Source organism: Myxocyprinus asiaticus, chromosome 1 (genome assembly GCF_019703515.2).
Source record: "Myxocyprinus asiaticus isolate MX2 ecotype Aquarium Trade chromosome 1, UBuf_Myxa_2, whole genome shotgun sequence".
Taxonomy (NCBI): domain Eukaryota; kingdom Metazoa; phylum Chordata; class Actinopteri; order Cypriniformes; family Catostomidae; genus Myxocyprinus; species Myxocyprinus asiaticus.
In genome coordinates, this window is record NC_059344.1 from 19,350,655 (window position 1) to 19,370,186 (window position 19,532).

The 19,532-nt window shown below is 41.7% G+C and overlaps 1 protein-coding gene and 1 pseudogene across 2 annotated transcripts in view; both read right to left on the reverse strand.

Moving 5' to 3' along the window:
• Nucleotides 1-12,549: 12,549 nt before the first annotated feature.
• LOC127449244 (uncharacterized) lies at nt 12,550-12,730 on the reverse strand (annotated as a pseudogene).
• Nucleotides 12,731-15,077: 2,347 nt separating this feature from the next.
• LOC127449220 (uncharacterized) overlaps nt 15,078-19,532 on the reverse strand; it is a 55,545-nt gene continuing 51,090 nt past the window's right edge. For both annotated transcript variants that reach the window (XM_051712518.1, XM_051712508.1), the window contains exon 2: nt 15,078-16,272. In XM_051712518.1, coding sequence (XP_051568478.1) covers nt 15,135-16,058 — 924 coding nt within the window. In that variant the 5' untranslated portion in view covers nt 16,059-16,272 and the 3' untranslated portion in view covers nt 15,078-15,134. The remainder of the gene's footprint in view (nt 16,273-19,532) is intronic.

A 19,532-nucleotide genomic window follows, 5' to 3' on the forward strand; every position in this document is an offset into this window, starting at 1 on the left:
TTCAAGCATTGATGTTTATTTTCTCTTTTCCTAAAATACATTCAAAACATTAAATAAAAACCATAAAATATTGCAATTTTACATCTTTTAATAAAATCTTGTCTTCTCTCAATATAAACACTGGGACATAAAGATTGAATTGCTTGCATTCTACAAGTAGTTTAAAGTAAGACACTACCAATTTTATTGGTAAAGCTAAAGGGTTAGTTCACCCAAAAATTAATATTCTTTCATTATTTACTCACCCTCATGCCATGTGTATGACTTTCTTTCTTCTGCAAAACATAAACAGATATTTTTAGAAGAATATTTCAGCTCTGTGGGTGCATACAATGCAAGTTAATGGTGACCAGAAATCAGAAGGTCCAAAAAGGACAATGTCAGCATAAAAATAATCTATACAACTCCAGTGGTTTAATCCATATCTTCAGAAGTGATATGATAGGTGAGGAAAACAGAATTCAAAAACAGATATTTAACAGACAATATTTAAATCCTATTTTTACTATAAATCTCCACCTTTGAACAGCCCCGATCAGTAGGAGGCTGAATGTGAAAGTAAATTACACACAAAAATGTGGAAGTGAAAGTGAAAATGTAGATTTACAATAAAAAAGGACTTAAATATTGAGCTGTTTCTCACCCACACCTGTCATTATTGCTTCTGAAGATATGCATTTAACCACTGGACTCATATGGATTACTTTTATACTGCCTTTCTGTGGTTTTCGGGCCTTCTAAGTTCTGGTCACCATTCACTTTGGATGGGCCTACAGAGCTGAAATATTCTTCTAAAATTCAGGGCTGTGTTCTGCTTCAAATTTGTATGCCCTTCACTCGCTAACTTCCCTCCATCTCGTGGACTTGGATGTATGTCATTGCTTACGTTGCGCAAGTGCTCACTACTGGCGGAACCCATGCAATGGGTTTAACTGGAACACCTTAAGCCCTTGATCACCTGGAGCATGTTGAAGGCTGATGTCAATTTGTGGAATTATTTAGTGATCTTTGCACCTGAGAAAATGTTTTCACAGATTCAGGTAAAGTTTAGTTGTAATTTCAGAGGCTTATATATATATATATCTTATATGCTTAAAAAAATCATTAAAATTAATTGTTTGAAAGGATTAATCAAGCTTTACAAAAACGAAAATGTTAACATAACAATGAACACATTGGCTATAACTGTGTGATAACCAGTTAGCTTAAGGTAGCTATGAGTATTATGCAGTTAAATCTCAGTATAACTTTTCTAAACTGCTTATTTGACCTAACTTCACTTTCATCATACATTAAAGTTGTGTGGGGGTGGGGTTGATGGAGCGTGATCTGCTGTCACGTCAAAATCGAGTTGCATTGTGGGATATGGAGCTGCTTTAATCTGAGTAGACTCACTCCCTTGGTCAAAATCAAGGGGTTGAGTGTCTGTTAACTGAAACTTCCCTCGCACACTTAAAGTGGAATAGACTTTCAAAATGCCGGCGGGAATTCCCCCGAAGGGAAGTGTTTAGGGGAGTTAGCGAGTGGATGTTAAAAGTGAAGTGGAACTCAGCCCAGGACAGAAACAACAAAGCTTGGTGACAGAGACACTTATGGATGATGAACCCCGAACACACATGCAGCAACTTCCAGCGACAAAACGACTAGTTCGCATTCATCAGGGCATGAAATTTGGCGTGAGATTGCGGGTATTGCGGGCACAATTTTAATAATTCCTGCAAGTTCCACGTTCATAGCTCGGGATATTCCCGCACACTTTTATTCACTTTACAGCTGCTGCTGCTGCGAATTATTAAACCAATAGATACAGATGAACAAATCAAATCAATAAACTTGTTTTCGTATCAAACTGTAATTCCAGAAGATGCATGAGTAAATCCGCTCTATCTCTCTCTTGTGCAGCTGTCAGCAGGCATTGAGTGCTTGTTGAGTTTAGTGTGAGTGCGCAGTGAGGGGGGCTTTGTCCCATAGTTAGTGAACTTAAGATGTTACAGACGTATAAACCTTTCTAAACCTGTTAATTCAACATGGCGTTATACTGCGTCTCCGTTAGCGAATGACACGATAAAACTATCACTCCTGTTTAGAATTAAAAAAGCGGTTAACATTGCAAGCACGTAACGTTGGTGCGATCTATAGTTTTGAAGTCTTTCATATCTTGGTGCACCATCATTAGTCATAATGCAGCACATTTGACAAGAAAGGCAGAAATAGCAAAAATGCTTTGTGCACCAGCTGCATGGTGAAGAAAGACACTTAAACACCAGTTACATCTCTCATCTCCATCTCTCCATCCAGGGTTGGAAATTAACAGGAGCTCTGGGCAAAAACGCCCCCTAAATTCATTGGGGCACAAAGAATGCCCCCGTGAAGAGTTCCTGTTGTTTTACTAATAATATCTGATATAGCTCAAAATACACACATCGTGATCTTCAATTTAATTTTCGCTGAACATTATTTGTTTCATGCCGCCTGTTGTGCGGATGTTGCCGAGTCAGCGGCGGATGCTCCTGCCATAAACACACACAGACGGGCACTCGCTTCTCATGCTCTGCATCAGTCCGGTGTCGTGCTCACACACTAAATTACGTGACCGTTCAAAGTTCGGACCATTTATTTAAAATATACTGTCCTAGTGAATAACACTGTCGCTCCCTGTGCTACTTCCCTGCCCATCGGCTCATTTCATTTATGGATCTGTCTGTTTGAAAAGCCTCCTCACCAGCTAGCAGCCAAAAGCGCAGGAGGGATGGATGTTATATATTTATTAAATGAATCATGTCTGAGAGAACACAAAATATAATGTAACCATATGCTTCAGTGTAGTTAATAACAATATTAACAAAAATAATATCTGGATAAATAGCCTTGATGTTAAATAAAATGTTATTAATAATACAGTAATAATTCTACATTAACCACTTTTAGTGTATGAATCAAATCTCTGACCAATTTTCATTGTGAAATGTTTATTTTTGCATTTTTTTATCAATTGGTATGAAGAAGTTGCTATGTTTTTTTTTAAGCTCCTCATTCCAAATCTGGAGAAATGCTGTCATCTCCTCTATGTCGGTGCATTAGTTTTGTAGGATATGTTAATTTAATAGACAAAATATTTGGAAATTTGTGAATGAGAAATAAAACGTTTTGTTTCAGTAACGATGCACATAAGCAATGTACTGATCATGCAATTTTGTAATTACTGAAACACGCCATTTTTCAAATGGATTTAATTATAACATAAAAGGATGACAGGGTCATTTTATAAGGTTAGAATAGATACAATAAAATGCCCTTTGTAAAGGTAAAAAATGCCCCTGGAAGTCAAATATTCCCCCCTAATGGAAAAGTTGATTTCTGACCCTAGTTCCATCTGACATATATAGGAATTAAGAAAAGTAGCCCCCTGTGAGATTTAGGTGAGTTTGTTGTAAGATTTCGAATGTTACAAGTTTTATTCCCCCCAAGTGCGTAAAGCACTGCTGCAGGTTATAAAAACACTCTCCCCTGCAGAATATGCATTTTTAGGAACAAGAAAACTGAATCCTTGTCAAAGTAGAGTGATATCTTAGTTTCACTGGCAAATGCCTCATCTGTGTCAGAATTTCAAAAGACATGACCAGACATGCAGTCCACCAATGTTCGAGCAACAGCAGTACAAAAGCAGATTAGAGACTTCACAGTACAGAGACTAGTGACATCAAGCGATAAAGTCACTGCATGTGTGTATGAGGCTTAAGAATTCAGACATTCAAAGACAATAAAAAATTCAAATGAACTGCAAAAAAGTATACTTCAGCAAAAAGTGAAACAAAAGTATGCTTGCAATGAGAAAAGGAAATGTGAAAAACTTTGAAAATGATACATATTGGGTAACACTTTATTCTGATGGTCCCAAGTAGATATTTAAATGACTATAAGTGACTTATCAACTGGCTTGCTATAGCTAGTAAACAGTGTTTCAACAAACATTCAGTAGACTATCAATAGCCTGTATAACAGAAGCAAATTAACAGCTTATCGACTGACTTGCTATAGCTAGTAAACAGTGTTTCAACAAACATTCAGTAGACTTTCAGTAGCCTGTATTTAGATCTCTATTAATGACCTACTTACATTATTGTTGAGAACATCAGTTCATTAAAAGGTCATTTTTATTTAAAACCAAAGAGGATGGGTCCCTTCTGGGGATGTCCAGACTGGACTTTTCCAGGAAACTCATCCAAAAAACATTTGGGTTTTCTGGTACAGATATAAATTACCTGATTAAAACCTGTATTCGTAATTCAATTTGTAAATCCGGTTATTTATTTCTCTTTTTAAATTGCATTTTCAAATACATTTTGAAATTCCACTATTTATTTATGAATTTATTAATGTATTTTTAAATGATGTACTTATTGGGTATTTTATGTTGTTTTTGTAAATCCCTTTTTAATTGGAATTATTTATTGATGGATTAATATTTCATTAGTAAATTATTTTTATAATTACTCTTTTTATTGCCCATTAAAATATCAAATAATGAATTACTTTGTAATTTAGTCTATCTATTTATAGATTAAATTATTTATTCGGGGCCACAGCTCTTCTGATAATATTAGGCGTTTCATTAATGTCATGTGTTCAGTGGCGAATGATCTGACTCTGGGCCTGGGTAGCTCAGTGGTAAAAGATTGTCTTGTGACTCCAGCCAGTTCTCCTAAGCAACCAAAATTGGCCCGGTTGCTAGGGAGGGTAGAGTCACATGGGGTAACCTCCTTGTGGTCGCTATAATGTGGTTCGTTCTCAGTGGGGCGCGTGGTGAGTTGAGCGTGGTTGCCGCAGTGGATGGCGTGAAGCCTCCACACGTGCTATGTCTCTGTGGCAACGCGCTCAACAAGCCACGTGATGAGATACGGGGGTTGACTGTCTCAGACGCGGAGGCAACTGAGATTCATCCTCCGCCACCCGGACTGAGGCGAATCACTACGATTTTAGCTGGACTTGCGGGGATCCGGGAGACTTGGTGATGGAGCTGTGAACTGTAGTCCAGATCCCCGACACTCCACGGGCTGCCCCCGATTGAGCTGGAGTGTACAAAATACCGGTAAGTGTCAAGGGGAGTACACATCAAGCCTTGGTGGATACGGGCTGTAACCAGACCACTGTCCACTAATGTTTGGTTCAACACGAGGCTTTGGGCACAAACAAAAAAATGTATTGTGGGAAAGAATGCCTCCATTTCTGAGGCTGGAGCTCATTTAAATCACAATTGTTTTTAAAAACTTGGATGCTCTGTCTGTAATGCAGAATGTGTGAATTGGCTTGGTTTGTTATTTTATTCATTCAATTCTTTAAGTGTTTTTTTTTCCCATGGGTCATAAGCTTCCTGAAATATACAAATGTTAATTCTAATGTATGACAAAAATGATTTTGAAGTGGAAGACCCATTTTTTTTTCCATCACTCATTTGATCAGCCTGATGTTCATTAATTATGTCTGCATTTCATATTCATATACTTTAAAGATTTCACTTTTAATTTAGCTGTTTCTAAAGGTATGTTCCCTTTGATTGTTCAATGTAGAGGTTTTTCTATTAAATCATTTTAAATATTTCTGCGCATGGTCATATCAAGCACTAAAATGCATGTGAATAAATGTAAAGCAACAGGTTGCAATTTGTGTTGTTTACTTGTAAGAATGTGATTGCTTTATTTTCAGAGTTTTAACTGACAGACTGAAAATGTAAATGGTTTCACTTTAGTCTGTTGTGATTTTGCAATCGCAATATTTGCTATTGTAATTGTGTCTACATGACTAAGAGAGTCAAATAGTCTGGAATATTTCATATGTTGACCATATTGCACACATATTGACACAATATACAATACAATATGCATTTAAGTGGTTTTTAAACTGGGGGCGCAGTGAATGATTTATAATGGAGCTAATTATAATTATTGTTATTTCTCTAATGAATCAATAACAAGAAACAGTTTTCAGAATGAACTGGGTTGTCATGTGTTTAGGTGAACAGTTGGTGGGGATATTTGACAGATGAACTTAGAGGTCGGTCACACTTCATTGGGCAATATGGAGTTAAGCTCCAGCAAGCACCAAAACGCGACTGTATTTTGGAAAGAAGTCCTAAAAACGCATCCGACGACTGCCCGTATTTAAAAGCGACTTTATGAAGAAACCCCGTCAGGGTCTCTTACAATACTCGATTTTATTATAAGTATTTTGACGATATTTGGCAATTGTTGACGACTCTGAAGCAGCGCCTTTTCTTCTAAATTCCCGGAAGTGATGTAACCGACGTCTGTGGCTATTCCTGCGTGGTTACGTCATGGTTTTCTTTTAGTCGTAATAATCAACAAATACAGCATATTCGCAGCACACTGTTTAAACGGCAAAATGAAACTAATGACCAGACTATCGAACCCTCAATAGAAAGAACAAGGCACGTAATGAATCGTTTTGCCGTTTAAACGGTGTGCTGCGAATATGCTGTATTTGTTGATTATTACGACTAAAAGAAAACCATGACGTAACCACGCAGGGATAGCCACAAACGTCGGTTACATCACTTCCGGGAATTTAGACGAAAAGGCGCTACTTCAGAGTCGTCAACAATTGCTAAATATCGTCAAAATACTTATAATAAAATCGACTATTGTAAGAGACCCTGGCGGGGTTTCTTCATAAAGTCGCTTTTAAATACGGGCAGTCGTCGGATGCGTTTTTAGGACTTCTTTCCATAATACAGTCGCGTTTTGGTGCTTGCTGGAGCTTAACTCCATATTGCCCAATGAAGTGTGACCGACCTCTAAGTTCATCTGTCAGATATCCCCACCAACTGTTCACCTAAACACATGACAACCCAGTTCATTCTGAAAACTGTTTCTTGTTATTGATTCATTAGAGAAATAACAATAATTATAATTAGCTCCATTATAAATCATTCACTGCGCCCCCAGTTTAAAAACCACTTAAATGCATATTGTATTGTATATTGTGTCAATATGTGTGCAATATGGTCAACATATGAAATATTCCAGACTATTTGACTCTCTTAGTCATGTAGACACAATTACAATAGCAAATACTGCGATTGCAAAATCACAACAGACTAAAGTGAAACCATTTACATTTTCAGTCTGTCAGTTAAAACTCTGAAAATAAAGCAATCACATTCTTACAAGTAAACTGAACACAAATTGCAACCTGTTGCTTTACATTTATTCACATGCATTTTAGTGCTTGATATGACCATGCGCGGAAATATTTAAAATGATTTAATAGAAAAACCTCTACATTGAACAATCAAAGGGAACATACCTTTAGAAACAGCTAAATTAAAAGTGAAATCTTTAAAGTATATGAATATGAAATGCAGACATAATTAATGAACATCAGGCTGATCAAATGAGTGATGGAAAAAAAATGGGTCTTTTGCACTTCAAAATCATTTTTGTCATACATTAGAATTAACATTTGTATATTTCAGGAAGCTTATGACCCATGGGAAAAAAACCACTTAAAGAATTGAATGAATAAAATAACAAACCAAGCCAATTCACACATTCTGCATTACAAACAGAGCATCCAAGTTTTTAAAAACAATTGTGATTTAAATGAGCTCCAGCCTCAGAAATGGAGGCATTCTTTCCCACAATACATTTTTTTGTTTGTGCCCAAAGCCTCGTGTTGAACCAAACATTAGTGGACAGTGGTCTGGTTACAGCCCGTATCCACCAAGGCTTGATGTGTACTCCCCTTGACACTTACCGGTATTTTGTACACTCCAGCTCAATCGGGGGCAGCCCGTGGAGTGTCGGGGATCTGGACTACAGTTCACAGCTCCATCACCAAGTGTCCCGGATCCCCGCAAGTCCAGCAGGCTGGCCCAGGCGTTACGCCCGCACCTGTGTCGGCAGGTTCATCCACCTGAGAGCGAGAGCGATGAGACGATGAGGCAATGAAGTCGGGGGGGGGGGGGGGGAACAAACCCCCGCGAAGTCACGAAGTCAGTGATGGACAGACATGATCATTTACACGGCTGGTCCATGCGGTAATTATGTCGGCCAGGAAATCCTAAGTGTGGGATCATTTTGAGAGGGTGAAGGATGACCCCAAGAAGTTACATGCAAACTCTGCAGGCAAATGTACGCCTATCATTCATCAACCTCAAACATGGCTTATCATTTGAAACATGTAAGTAGCCTAACATTAGCCACTTAGCATGGCCGCTTGCTCTAACATTAGATAATTAGATAAATGTGCGCTATTAGGCTTATCCAAGTGTTCGTGGGGAAGCTAAATTAGTACCTCGCTTACTGCATGTTTAATTTTTTTTATATATAATTAACATTTTTTATTGATTCATAAATACATCACAAAGAAAAACCCAACACATATACAATGAATCAACATTTCACATTTAAACCCCACCCCGTCCCCCAACGAACACCCCTGTGGTCCCACATAACACACACACACACACACACAACCAAAAAAAGAAAAAACAAATGATAATAAACATACATAATTAAACTAAACTACATTCTCCACATTCCCTCCCTGAGAGTCCCCCCAAAAAACTAAATAATTGCCCCATTTAACAAATAAGTCCCAAAACTTCAGCCTTCTACTTATCACTTCCTCGAAAGCAGCCACCCTTCCCATTTCCACACACCAGTCCGAAACAGAGGGCGCTCCATCCGACTTCCATCCCCTTAAAACTATTTGCCTGCCGATCATGAGACTGGTCAGAACCCAATTTATTTATGTGATTATCCCCCCCAATTTATGACCGACCCATCACCCAAAATACAGATTCTGGGACAAAGTAAAATTTGAGGGCTAAAAATGTCACACATAAAACTCTCAACCAAACTTCTTGAATCTTAGCACACCCCCAAAAAACATGGATTGTGTCTCCATCTTCTGACTGGCATCGCCAGCAGGTGGGTGTGTCTTTAAGACCAAGCCTATTTAATCTAGAGGGGGTCCAATAGAATCTATATAAAATTTTAAATTGCATAAGGTGCACCCTTGCATCTCTAGATGCAGACTTGATATTTTTTAGAATCCTAACACTCCCTCCTCCAATACCAAGTTTAAATCTTTCTCCCATAATCTCTTGATAGAAGTTAAAGGCTCCATCCCCCAGACTCTGAATTAACAGGGAGTAATACACTGATGACTCATGACCTTTTACAAAAACAGTAATCACCTCTCCCAGAGTATCTGCAACTTTAGGGGGGTGTGAGCTACTCCCAAAAATATTACGGAGCAGGTGGCGCAACTGTAAATACCTATAGAACTGAGATCTGGGAATCTCAGTGTTGAACCAGATTTTCAAAAGATCTAAACACTCCACTCTCATATTGGTCACCGAGTGTAGTAACCCCCTCACAATCCATTCTGACCAGCAGAAAGGGGACCTTTCAATACATAGTTTAGGGTTCAGCCATATGCTCAAGGCAACATTTAAATAAATGTCCGAATTAAACACTCTGGACACTTTTGTCCATACCATGTGCAAATGCGAGGTAACGGGGTGTGACTTAACTACTCCGGTTGGTTTAATAGAAAGGCTTTGTAATGGCAAAATAGGGGCAAGAACTTCCTGTTCAATATAAAACCAGGGAGGGGCTCTCTCAGGTGGAAGTGACCAATGAGCCAAATGTCTGAGACCGAATGCATAATAAAAAAACAAAAATCTTGGGTAGGCCTAGCCCACCTTTTGACGGCCTATGTAACTTATTCAAATGTAATCTGGGACGTTTACCATTCCAAATGAAGGACTTCGCTATGCTATCAAATTGCTTGAAATAAGAGAGGGGAAATCTACAGGGAGAGATTGTAACAAGTAGTTAAATTTTGAAATACAATTCATTTTAATAACATTAACCTTCCCAATCATAGATAAATGTGATGAAGCCCAAACGCCCACATCGCTCAAAAACCTTTTAATTAAGGGGTCTAATTTAACTAACTAAATCAGACAGATTTGCTGGGAATAAAATGCCCAAATACTTAATGGCCTGTTAGGGCCACTGGAAGGTGCCCGGCTGGAAAGCCGTTACTGGGCAGTACGCTGTCAGAGCCAAAGCTTCGGATTCTGAGCAATTGACTCTGTATCCCATGAACTTAGAAAAGGAATTAATAATTCTGTGGAGGCAAGGCATAGATCTAGTAGGGTCGGAGACAAATAATAAAATATCATCTGCATAAAGCAAAATCTTCTGTGCCACATCTCCCGCCACCACACATGGAAACTCATCTTCCCTTCTTATCACGGCTGCTACTGGTTCCAGGGCAAGACAGAATAATAATAGGGAAAGAGGGCAACCCTGCTGGGTGCCCCTATCCAAAGTAAAATAATCTGAAATTAATCCATTTGTTTGTACCGCCGCCACCGGGTGTCTATAAAGTAACTTAATCCAACTAATAAAAGTTTTCCCGAAACCCGTATATTTCCAAAATCTTTATTTTTTATTTTTCCCCTTTTTCTCCCAATTTGGAATGCCCAATTCCCAATGTGCTTTTTAAGTCCTCGTGGTCGCGTAGTGATGCGCCACAGTCTGGGTGGCGGAGGACGAATCTCAGTTGCCTCCGCGTCCGAGACAGTCAACTCGCACATCTTATCACGTGGCTTGTTGAGCACGTTGCCACGGAGACATAGCCTGTGTGGAGGCTTCACTGAGGCTGGCTGCGAATTTGAATTTCCTGCCAAAACCTCAGGGACTGCCTCCCTTTGTTCTCCTGTTTGCTCCATCTGTGGGGCGGCCATGTTGTTGCTTTTCAGTTTGTTGGCAGAACTTTTTGGGCAATTTCTGTAGAGGTAGTTGGTCTCTCCACACAGATTGCACCATCTGCCACTGGTACATTCCTCAAAAAAGTGACCAGTTTCTCTACACTTCCACAAACAATTTCTTGACAGGTTTCAGCCAGATGCCCAATTTTCCCACACTTTCTACATAATTTGGACATCCCGATAGTGGATGTAGCCTCGGTTTTCTCCCAACAAAATCATAGAGGGCAGATGTTTCAGGCCCTGGAAGCCCTCAGCGTCTTCCCTTTGTTTGATAGGAATTCGCCAAGAGCAGTTCCAAATGCCATCCTCATCAACCACCTTGACCGGTTGGCCTTGTACTGTGCAATATCTGCCCAGCCAGACACAATATCATCTCCACTCACTGTTTCATTAAACATTCTAACAATCACAGTTTTAAGTGAATTATCAGAAAGTTTCTCTACAGTCAACATGGAGAACTGGGCCTTACAAACCTCAAATGTTTGCCAAAAAACATTCAACAAGAAAGCATTCTTAAAACTTCAATCAAAACCTTTGTTCAGGGGCAGAGTCATTAAACAATTCAAATCCATTGCACTAAAACCAAGAGTTTTTTGGATCAGCTTTCTGGAAAAATCGAGACACGACACCCCCAGGAGCTTCCCATTTATTTCTTTACAATTAAAACGCACACTGTGGAGCCTCCGCACGCCAGCACGGGCAGCTGACATGGTGAAGGCACCCACAGGCTACAAAAACAAGGTTTAAAATCAGTGATAAATAAATAAATTAATTAAAAGGCTTACCTTAAAAAGATTCCTCAAAGGAAAAAAAAAATGAGTCCTGTGCTTTAAAAACGGCAAAAACAATGTACCTCCTAAAGGTTGAGCGGCTCGCGAAACTGTCAATCACGAACTATTGAGATAAAAGGCATATAAATGTATATTTATTATGCTGAGAAATATAATACATATGCTGCTTGTGGAGGAAACGCAAGGTCTCATGCACACTTGCTGCTCTGCTCTTGTTTTTACCCACTGAATGAAGTGACACATGGAGCTGTGACTTTGTCTCCTGTGAAATTCTCTTGTCGCTGTAGATGCAGATCACTGAGCACATGAGTTAAGGGAGAGTAGCATGAATCTCCACATGCGATCACTTCACTTCTGGGCATGTGGACTTTAATGTGCAACAGAAACAATGATTGAAGTGTTTTTGTTACTGGATTTTAAAGTTTCACATAAATAAAGTTCAAATTTTGGGCGGATGCTTTCTTATTTTATTTTATTTTTTTACATTTCTTTGCAAATATATTTATTTTTAAATCACATTAGGTCCTCCAAAAGAGACTAGTTTTGAAATTGAAATGCCCAACGGATGTAGAAAGGAAGTCCCACCTTACAGGTAAAAGAGCCAATCACCTGTTAGATACAGACATCGCCTGTCAATCAACTCGAGAACGCGCATGCGCATCAGCAATACAAACCGGGAAAATTGCGTTTATTTAGCATTATCCGAACTAAAGCAGCACACTTTATGAATCCAGTGTCTTCAAGTTCTACTGCTGAACATATTTTAACACTGAACTGTTTTCTGATCATAATCTCGCGTCCGTTGTAGATGGGATGTTGGATTAAAGCACAAATGACAATTCTATACGCCTTCAATACAATTAAACAAAATGAAAAGCAGACTAACATTAACATTCAGTTTATCATTAAAGCATGCTGTTTTGTTTCAATGTTCTGATGTTGACAATTATATGGGGGTGCACCGTTCCCGGAGATACTGCAATACCGGGTCGATGCGTGGAGTGGACGGAGCAAGCCCCTATTCCATCTCCCTAATCCAAAAATCAATTTAATATATGGTCCCCGGATAGGGGACGTACCAGATATTAAACTGATAAGAACAGATTTTTTTTTTTCTTTCGAAAAAAATTATTACAAACATCTGTTAAAATACATAACAACATTTTTTTATATTTACAAGATGAACAGATACTACATAACTGATAAGAACAGATTTTTTTTTTCTTTCGAAAAAAATTTGTTACAAACATCTGTTAAAATACACAACATTTTTTTATATTTACAAGGTCTGTTGCACTGATATCACAAAATAAAAATAAAGGTAAATATATTTGTATCATTTTGTGAACCATTTGTTTCCATGTGCAAAAGTCCATTGAACAGTTTGTGTTAAAACAGTATGTTGTTTAAAAATGTAAAATAAAAATAAAAGGGGTAAAAAGCCACCAAAATGCTAAAAAGGTCCTGTTGTTCAGGACCGCGAGTGAGTCCTTATCAAGTGGGCCATCACCCTAGTCTCCAGAACAGGCACCTGGGCTACCGCTTCAGGGTCCCAGAGGAGATCCCCTCTCCTCCGGCCCGCTGGCCCGCTGTTCCCGTAGCCACTGGTGGTAAGGGTGCATCTACGGGCGGCCAAGTACGGTGGCGTCCGGGGCCTCTTCCGTGTGACCCCGGCCCCCCCGTCCGAATAACAGCGCCCGGTACCCCTGCAGCGTTGATGTTACCATTCGCTCGCTCGCGTGGAGGGGGACCGTAACGTGTTTCCCCACCAGCAGGTTTCTGGTGGTCCAGATGGCATCCTTGATTGCATTGAAGGTGAGCCAGAGCGAGGTAAATTGTTGTGCTGGACAGTCCTTCGAGCCCCGGCCCACCCCAAGGATGGCAAGCTTGTAATCCACCTGGACCCCACCCACTGGCAGGCACGGGAAATACAGGGAGCCGGTCGTGGCCCACAGGTCCCGCGCAGCGCCGCACTCCCAGAGCAGGTGTCTTACGGTCTCCGGGTTTTTACACCCGGACCGGGGGCAGATTGCATTTTTGGCCATGCCTCTGGAGTGCATAACCGCCCTGACCGGGAGGATCTCATGAGCTACCATCCACGCCAGGTCCTTGTGCCTGTTCTGGAGAGCGGGGTGGGCAGCATTCCTCCAAACTTCTTTGGCCTCACCTAGTGTGAGGCCTGGAACTGGACTCACTGGTTCCCGGTCCTGCACAAGAGAGACAAGAGATTTGTGGTTCGTTAAAATGGTGGCATCCTGGGTCTCTAAACTCTTTTTCTTTAAAAACTTCTTGATAAAATCATATTCTTTTGGAAGATTAAAAGCCACTGGGGTTGTCAAATCAATTGGTAAAATTTTTAAAACTCTCAGGTAAGACCCCATCCAGAAGCGGGCCATGGCTGCAGTCTTATTTTCTCTGGATGGGGTCACCGCATAACCAATATGCAGGGCGGTGAAGCGGCTGGCTAAAAACAGGTGGGGGTCTGGGAGGCCTTTTCCACCATTTTCTGGTCTTTTCTTGACGACCTCCCTCTTCAAACGTTCCCACTTGGACCCCCACAAGAAGTAAAAAGCCGCCCTCTCCAGGTCTGAAAGGAAATGTTTTGGGGGACTAAAAACAGAACACACAAGTAAAAACAATGGTAAGATCACAGCTTTAAAAATTAAAACTTTTCCTTCCATTGTCATCTGTCTAAGTCCCCAAAAGCCCAGTCTTTTCCTAACTTTCCCTATCATGTCAGTCCAATTTCCCCGTCCTCCACCCTCTTTGTCGAATTTAACCCCTAGAATTTTTAAATCGGTCTCTTTAAAATCTACGTCCAGTCCACCTGTGTCCACGTTTCCCCACGGCCCGAAGAGCTGGGCCTCAGACTTACTCCTATTGAGTTTAGCGCCCGAGGCCCGACCGTACCAGTCCGTTAAATCCATTGCTCGTTGTATGGATAAAATGTCAGTAGCTAAAAGGGTCACGTCATCCATATATAAAACACAAGTCGCTGTTAGTCCGCCCGTCCCTGGAACGTCTAGTCCTTTGATCCATTGGTCCCTTCTCAAGATCTGTGCCAGTGGCTCAATACAAGCCACATACAGGAGGGGAGATAAAGGACACCCCTGACGAACACCACTACATATGTTCACCGCTTTGGATAAGATATTAAACTGATAAGAACAGATTTTTTTTCTTTCGAAAAAAATTTATTGTTACAAACATCTGTTAAAATACACAGCAACATTTTTTTATATTTACAAGATGAACAGATACTACATAACTGATAAGAACAGATTTTTTCTTTCGAAAAAAAATTTGTTACAAACATCTGTTAAAATACACAACAACATTTTTTTATATTTACAAGGTCTGTTGCACTGATATCACAAAATAAAAATAAACGTAAATATATTTGTATCATTTTGTGAGTCATTTGTTTCCATGTGCAAAAGTCCATTGAACAGTTTGTTAAAACAGTATGTTGTTAAAAATGTAAAATAAAAATAAAGAGGGTATAAGCCACCAAAATGCTAAAAAAGTCCTGTTGTTCAGGACCGCGAGTGAGTCCTTATCAAGTGGGCCATCACCCTAGTCTCCAGAACAGGCACCTGGGCTACCGCTTCAGGGGCCCAGAGGAGATCCCCTCTCCTCCGGCCCGCTGGCCCGCTGTTCCCGTAGCCACTGGTGGTAAGGGTGCATCTACGGGCGGCCAAGTACGGTGGCGTCCGGGGCCTCTTCCGTGTGACCCCGGCCCCCCGTCCGAATAACAGCGCCCGGTACCCCTGCAGCGTTGATGTTACAATTCGCTCGCTCGCGTGGAGGGGGACCGTAACGTGTTTCCCCACCAGCAGGTTTCTGGTGGTCCAGATGGCATCCTTGATTGCATTGAAGGTGAGCCAGAGCGAGGTAAATTGTTGTGCTGGACAGTCCTTCGAGCCCCGGCCCACCCCAAGGATGGCGAGCTTGTAATCCACCTGGACCCCACCCACTGGCAGGCACGGGAAATACAGGGGGCCGGTCGTGGCCCACAGGTCCCGCGCAGCGCCGCACTCCCAGAGCAGGTGTCTTACGGTCTCCGGGTTTTTACACCCGGACCGGGGGCAGATTGCATTTTTGGCCATGCCTCTGGAGTGCATAACCGCCCTGACCGGGAGGATCTCATGAGCTACCATCCACGCCAGGTCCTTGTGCCTGTTCTGGAGAGCGGGGTGGGCAGCATTCCTCCAAACTTCTTTGGCCTCACCTAGTGTGAGGCCTGGAACTGGACTCACTGGTTCCCGGTCCTGCACAAGAGAGACAAGAGATTTGTGGTTGGTTAAAATGGTGGCATCCTGAGTCTCTAAACTCTTTTTCTTTAAAAACTTCTTGATAAAATCATATTCTTTTGGAAGATTAAAAGCCACTGGGGTTGTCAAATCAATTGGTAAAATTTTTAAAACTCTCAGGTAAGACCCCATCCAGAAGCGGGCCATGGCTGCAGTCTTATTTTCTCTGGATGGGGTCACCGCATAACCAATATGCAGGGCGGTGAAGCGGCTGGCTAAAAACAGGTGGGGGTCTGGGAGGCCTTTTCCACCATTTTCTGGTCTTTTCTTGACGACCTCCCTCTTCAAACGTTCCCACTTGGACCCCCACAAGAAGTAAAAAGCCGCCCTCTCCAGGTCTGAAAGGAAATGTTTTGGGGGACTAAAAACAGAACACACAAGTAAAAACAATGGTAAGATCACAGCCTTAAAAATTAAAACTTTTCCTTCCATTGTCATCTGTCTAAGTCCCCAAAAGCCCAGTCTTTTCCTAACTTTCCCTATCATGTCAGTCCAATTTCCCCGTCCTCCACCCTCTTTGTCGAATTTAACCCCTAGAATTTTTAAATCGGTCTCTTTAAAATCTACGTCCAGTCCACCTGTGTCCACGTTTCCCCACGGCCCGAAGAGCTGGGCCTCAGACTTACTCCTATTGAGTTTAGCGCCCGAGGCCCGACCGTACCAGTCCGTTAAATCCATTGCTCGTTGTATGGATAAAATGTCAGTAGCTAAAAGGGTCACGTCATCCATATATAAAACACAAGTCGCTGTTAGTCCGCCCGTCCCTGGAACGTCTAGTCCTTTGATCCATTGGTCCCTTCTCAAGATCTGTGCCAGTGGCTCAATACAAGCCACATACAGGAGGGGAGATAAAGGACACCCCTGACGAACACCACTACATATGTTCACCGCTTTGGATAAGATATTAAACTGATAAGAACAGATTTTTCTTTCGAAAAAAAATTTATTGTTACAAACATCTGTTAAAATACACAACAACATTTTTTTATATTTACAAGATGAACAGATACTACATAACTGATAAGAACAGATTTTTTTCTTTCGAAAAAATTTATTGTTACAAACATCTGTTAAAATACACAACAACATTTTTTTTATATTTACAAGGTCTGTTGCACTGATATCACAAAATAAAAATAAACGTAAATATATTTGTATCATTTTGTGAGTCATTTGTTTCCATGTGCAAAAGTCCATTGAACAGTTTGTGTTAAAACAGTATGTTGTTAAAAATGTAAAATAAAATAAAAAGGGTATAAGCCACCAAAATGCTAAAAAGTCCTGTTGTTCAGGACCGCGAGTGAGTCCTTATCAAGTGGGCCATCACCCTAGTCTCCAGAACAGGCACCTGGGCTACCGCTTCAGGGGCCCAGAGGAGATCCCCTCTCCTCCGGCCCGCTGGCCCGCTGTTCCTGTAGCCACTGGTGGTAAGGGTGCATCTACGGGCGGCCAAGTACGGTGGCGTCCGGGGCCTCTTCCGTGTGACCCCGGCCCCCCGTCCGAATAACAGCGCCCGGTACCCCTGCAGCGTTGATGTTACCATTCGCTCGCTCGCGTGGAGGGGGACCGTAACGTGTTTCCCCACTAGCAGGTTTCTGGTGGTCCAGATGGCATCCTTGATTGCATTGAAGGTGAGCCAGAGCGAGGTAAATTGTTGTGCTGGACAGTCCTTCGAGCCCCGGCCCACCCCAAGGATGGCGAGCTTGTAATCCACCTGGACCCCACCCACTGGCAGGCACGGGAAATACAGGGGGCCGGTCGTGGCCCACAGGTCCCGCGCAGCGCCGCACTCCCAGAGCAGGTGTCTTACGGTCTCCGGGTTTTTACACCCGGACCGGGGGCAGATTGCATTTTTGGCCATGCCTCTGGAGTGCATAACCGCCCTGACCGGGAGGATCTCATGAGCTACCATCCACGCCAGGTCCTTGTGCCTGTTCTGGAGAGCGGGGTGGGCAGCATTCCTCCAAACTTCTTTGGCCTCACCTAGTGTGAGGCCTGGAACTGGACTCACTGGTTCCCGGTCCTGCACAAGAGAGACAAGAGATTTGTGGTTCGTTAAAATGGTGGCATCCTGAGTCTCTAAACTCTTTTTCTTTAAAAACTTCTTGATAAAATCATATTCTTTTGGAAGATTAAAAGCCACTGGGGTTGTCAAATCAATTGGTAAAATTTTTAAAACTCTCAGGTAAGACCCCATCCAGAAGCGGGCCATGGCTGCAGTCTTATTTTCTCTGGATGGGGTCACCGCATAACCAATATGCAGGGCGGTGAAGCGGCTGGCTAAAAACAGGTGGGGGTCTGGGAGGCCTTTTCCACCATTTTCTGGTCTTTTCTTGACGACCTCCCTCTTCAAACGTTCCCACTTGGACCCCCACAAGAAGTAAAAAGCCGCCCTCTCCAGGTCTGAAAGGAAATGTTTTGGGGGACTAAAAACAGAACACACAAGTAAAAACAATGGTAAGATCACAGCCTTAAAAATTAAAACTTTTCCTTCCATTGTCATCTGTCTAAGTCCCCAAAAGCCCAGTCTTTTCCTAACTTTCCCTATCATGTCAGTCCAATTTCCCCGTCCTCCACCCTCTTTGTCGAATTTAACCCCTAGAATTTTTAAATCGGTCTCTTTAAAATCTACGTCCAGTCCACCTGTGTCCACGTTTCCCCACGGCCCGAAGAGCTGGGCCTCAGACTTACTCCTATTGAGTTTAGCGCCCGAGGCCCGACCGTACCAGTCCGTTAAGTCCATTGCTCGTCGTATGGATAAAATGTCAGTAGCTAAAAGGGTCACGTCATCCATATATAAAACACAAGTCGCTGTTAGTCCGCCCGTCCCTGGAACGTCTAGTCCTTTGATCCATTGGTCCCTTCTCAAGATCTGTGCCAGTGGCTCAATACAAGCCACATACAGGAGGGGAGATAAAGGACACCCCTGACGGACACCACTACATATGTTCACCGCTTTGGATAAATGCCCATTAACACGAATTTTGCTGACTAAACCGTTGTACAGCAGTCCCACCCAGGCTATAAACCTCCCTGGAAAACCCATTTTTTGCAGTACCTGAAACAGGTACTGGTGCGAGACGCAGTCAAAAGCTTTCTCAAAATCTAAATTTAGGACTACTAACCGAATATTTCTGTCTCTCGCATAACAGATGGCATCTCTAATCAGCACTAGGCTGTCCGTGATCTTTCTCCCAGGCACAGCACAAGCTTGATCTGGGTGGATCACGTCCTCTAAAACGGTTGACATACGTGTTGCTAAAATTTTACTAAAAAGCTTAACGTCAAAATTTAAAAGTGTGATTGGACGCCAGTTTTTAAGGTCCGTCTTGTCTCCTTTTTTATATAGTAGTGAAACTATCCCTAATCTAAAGCTGTCGGGAAGTCTGTCTAAGGTCTCCAATTCACTAAAAACAGTCAGTAGGTCGTGTGCTAAAATATCCCAAAAAGTCTGATAAAACTCTAAGGGGAGTCCGTCCATTCCTGGGGACTTTTCCCGTTTAAAACCTTTAAGAGCATTTTGTAATTCTAAAATGGTCAAATCTTGGGATAAAAGCTCACTTTGACTGCTTACCTTTTTCTCTAAAAAACCTAAAACTTCCCTCAAGGTGTCACTTTCTA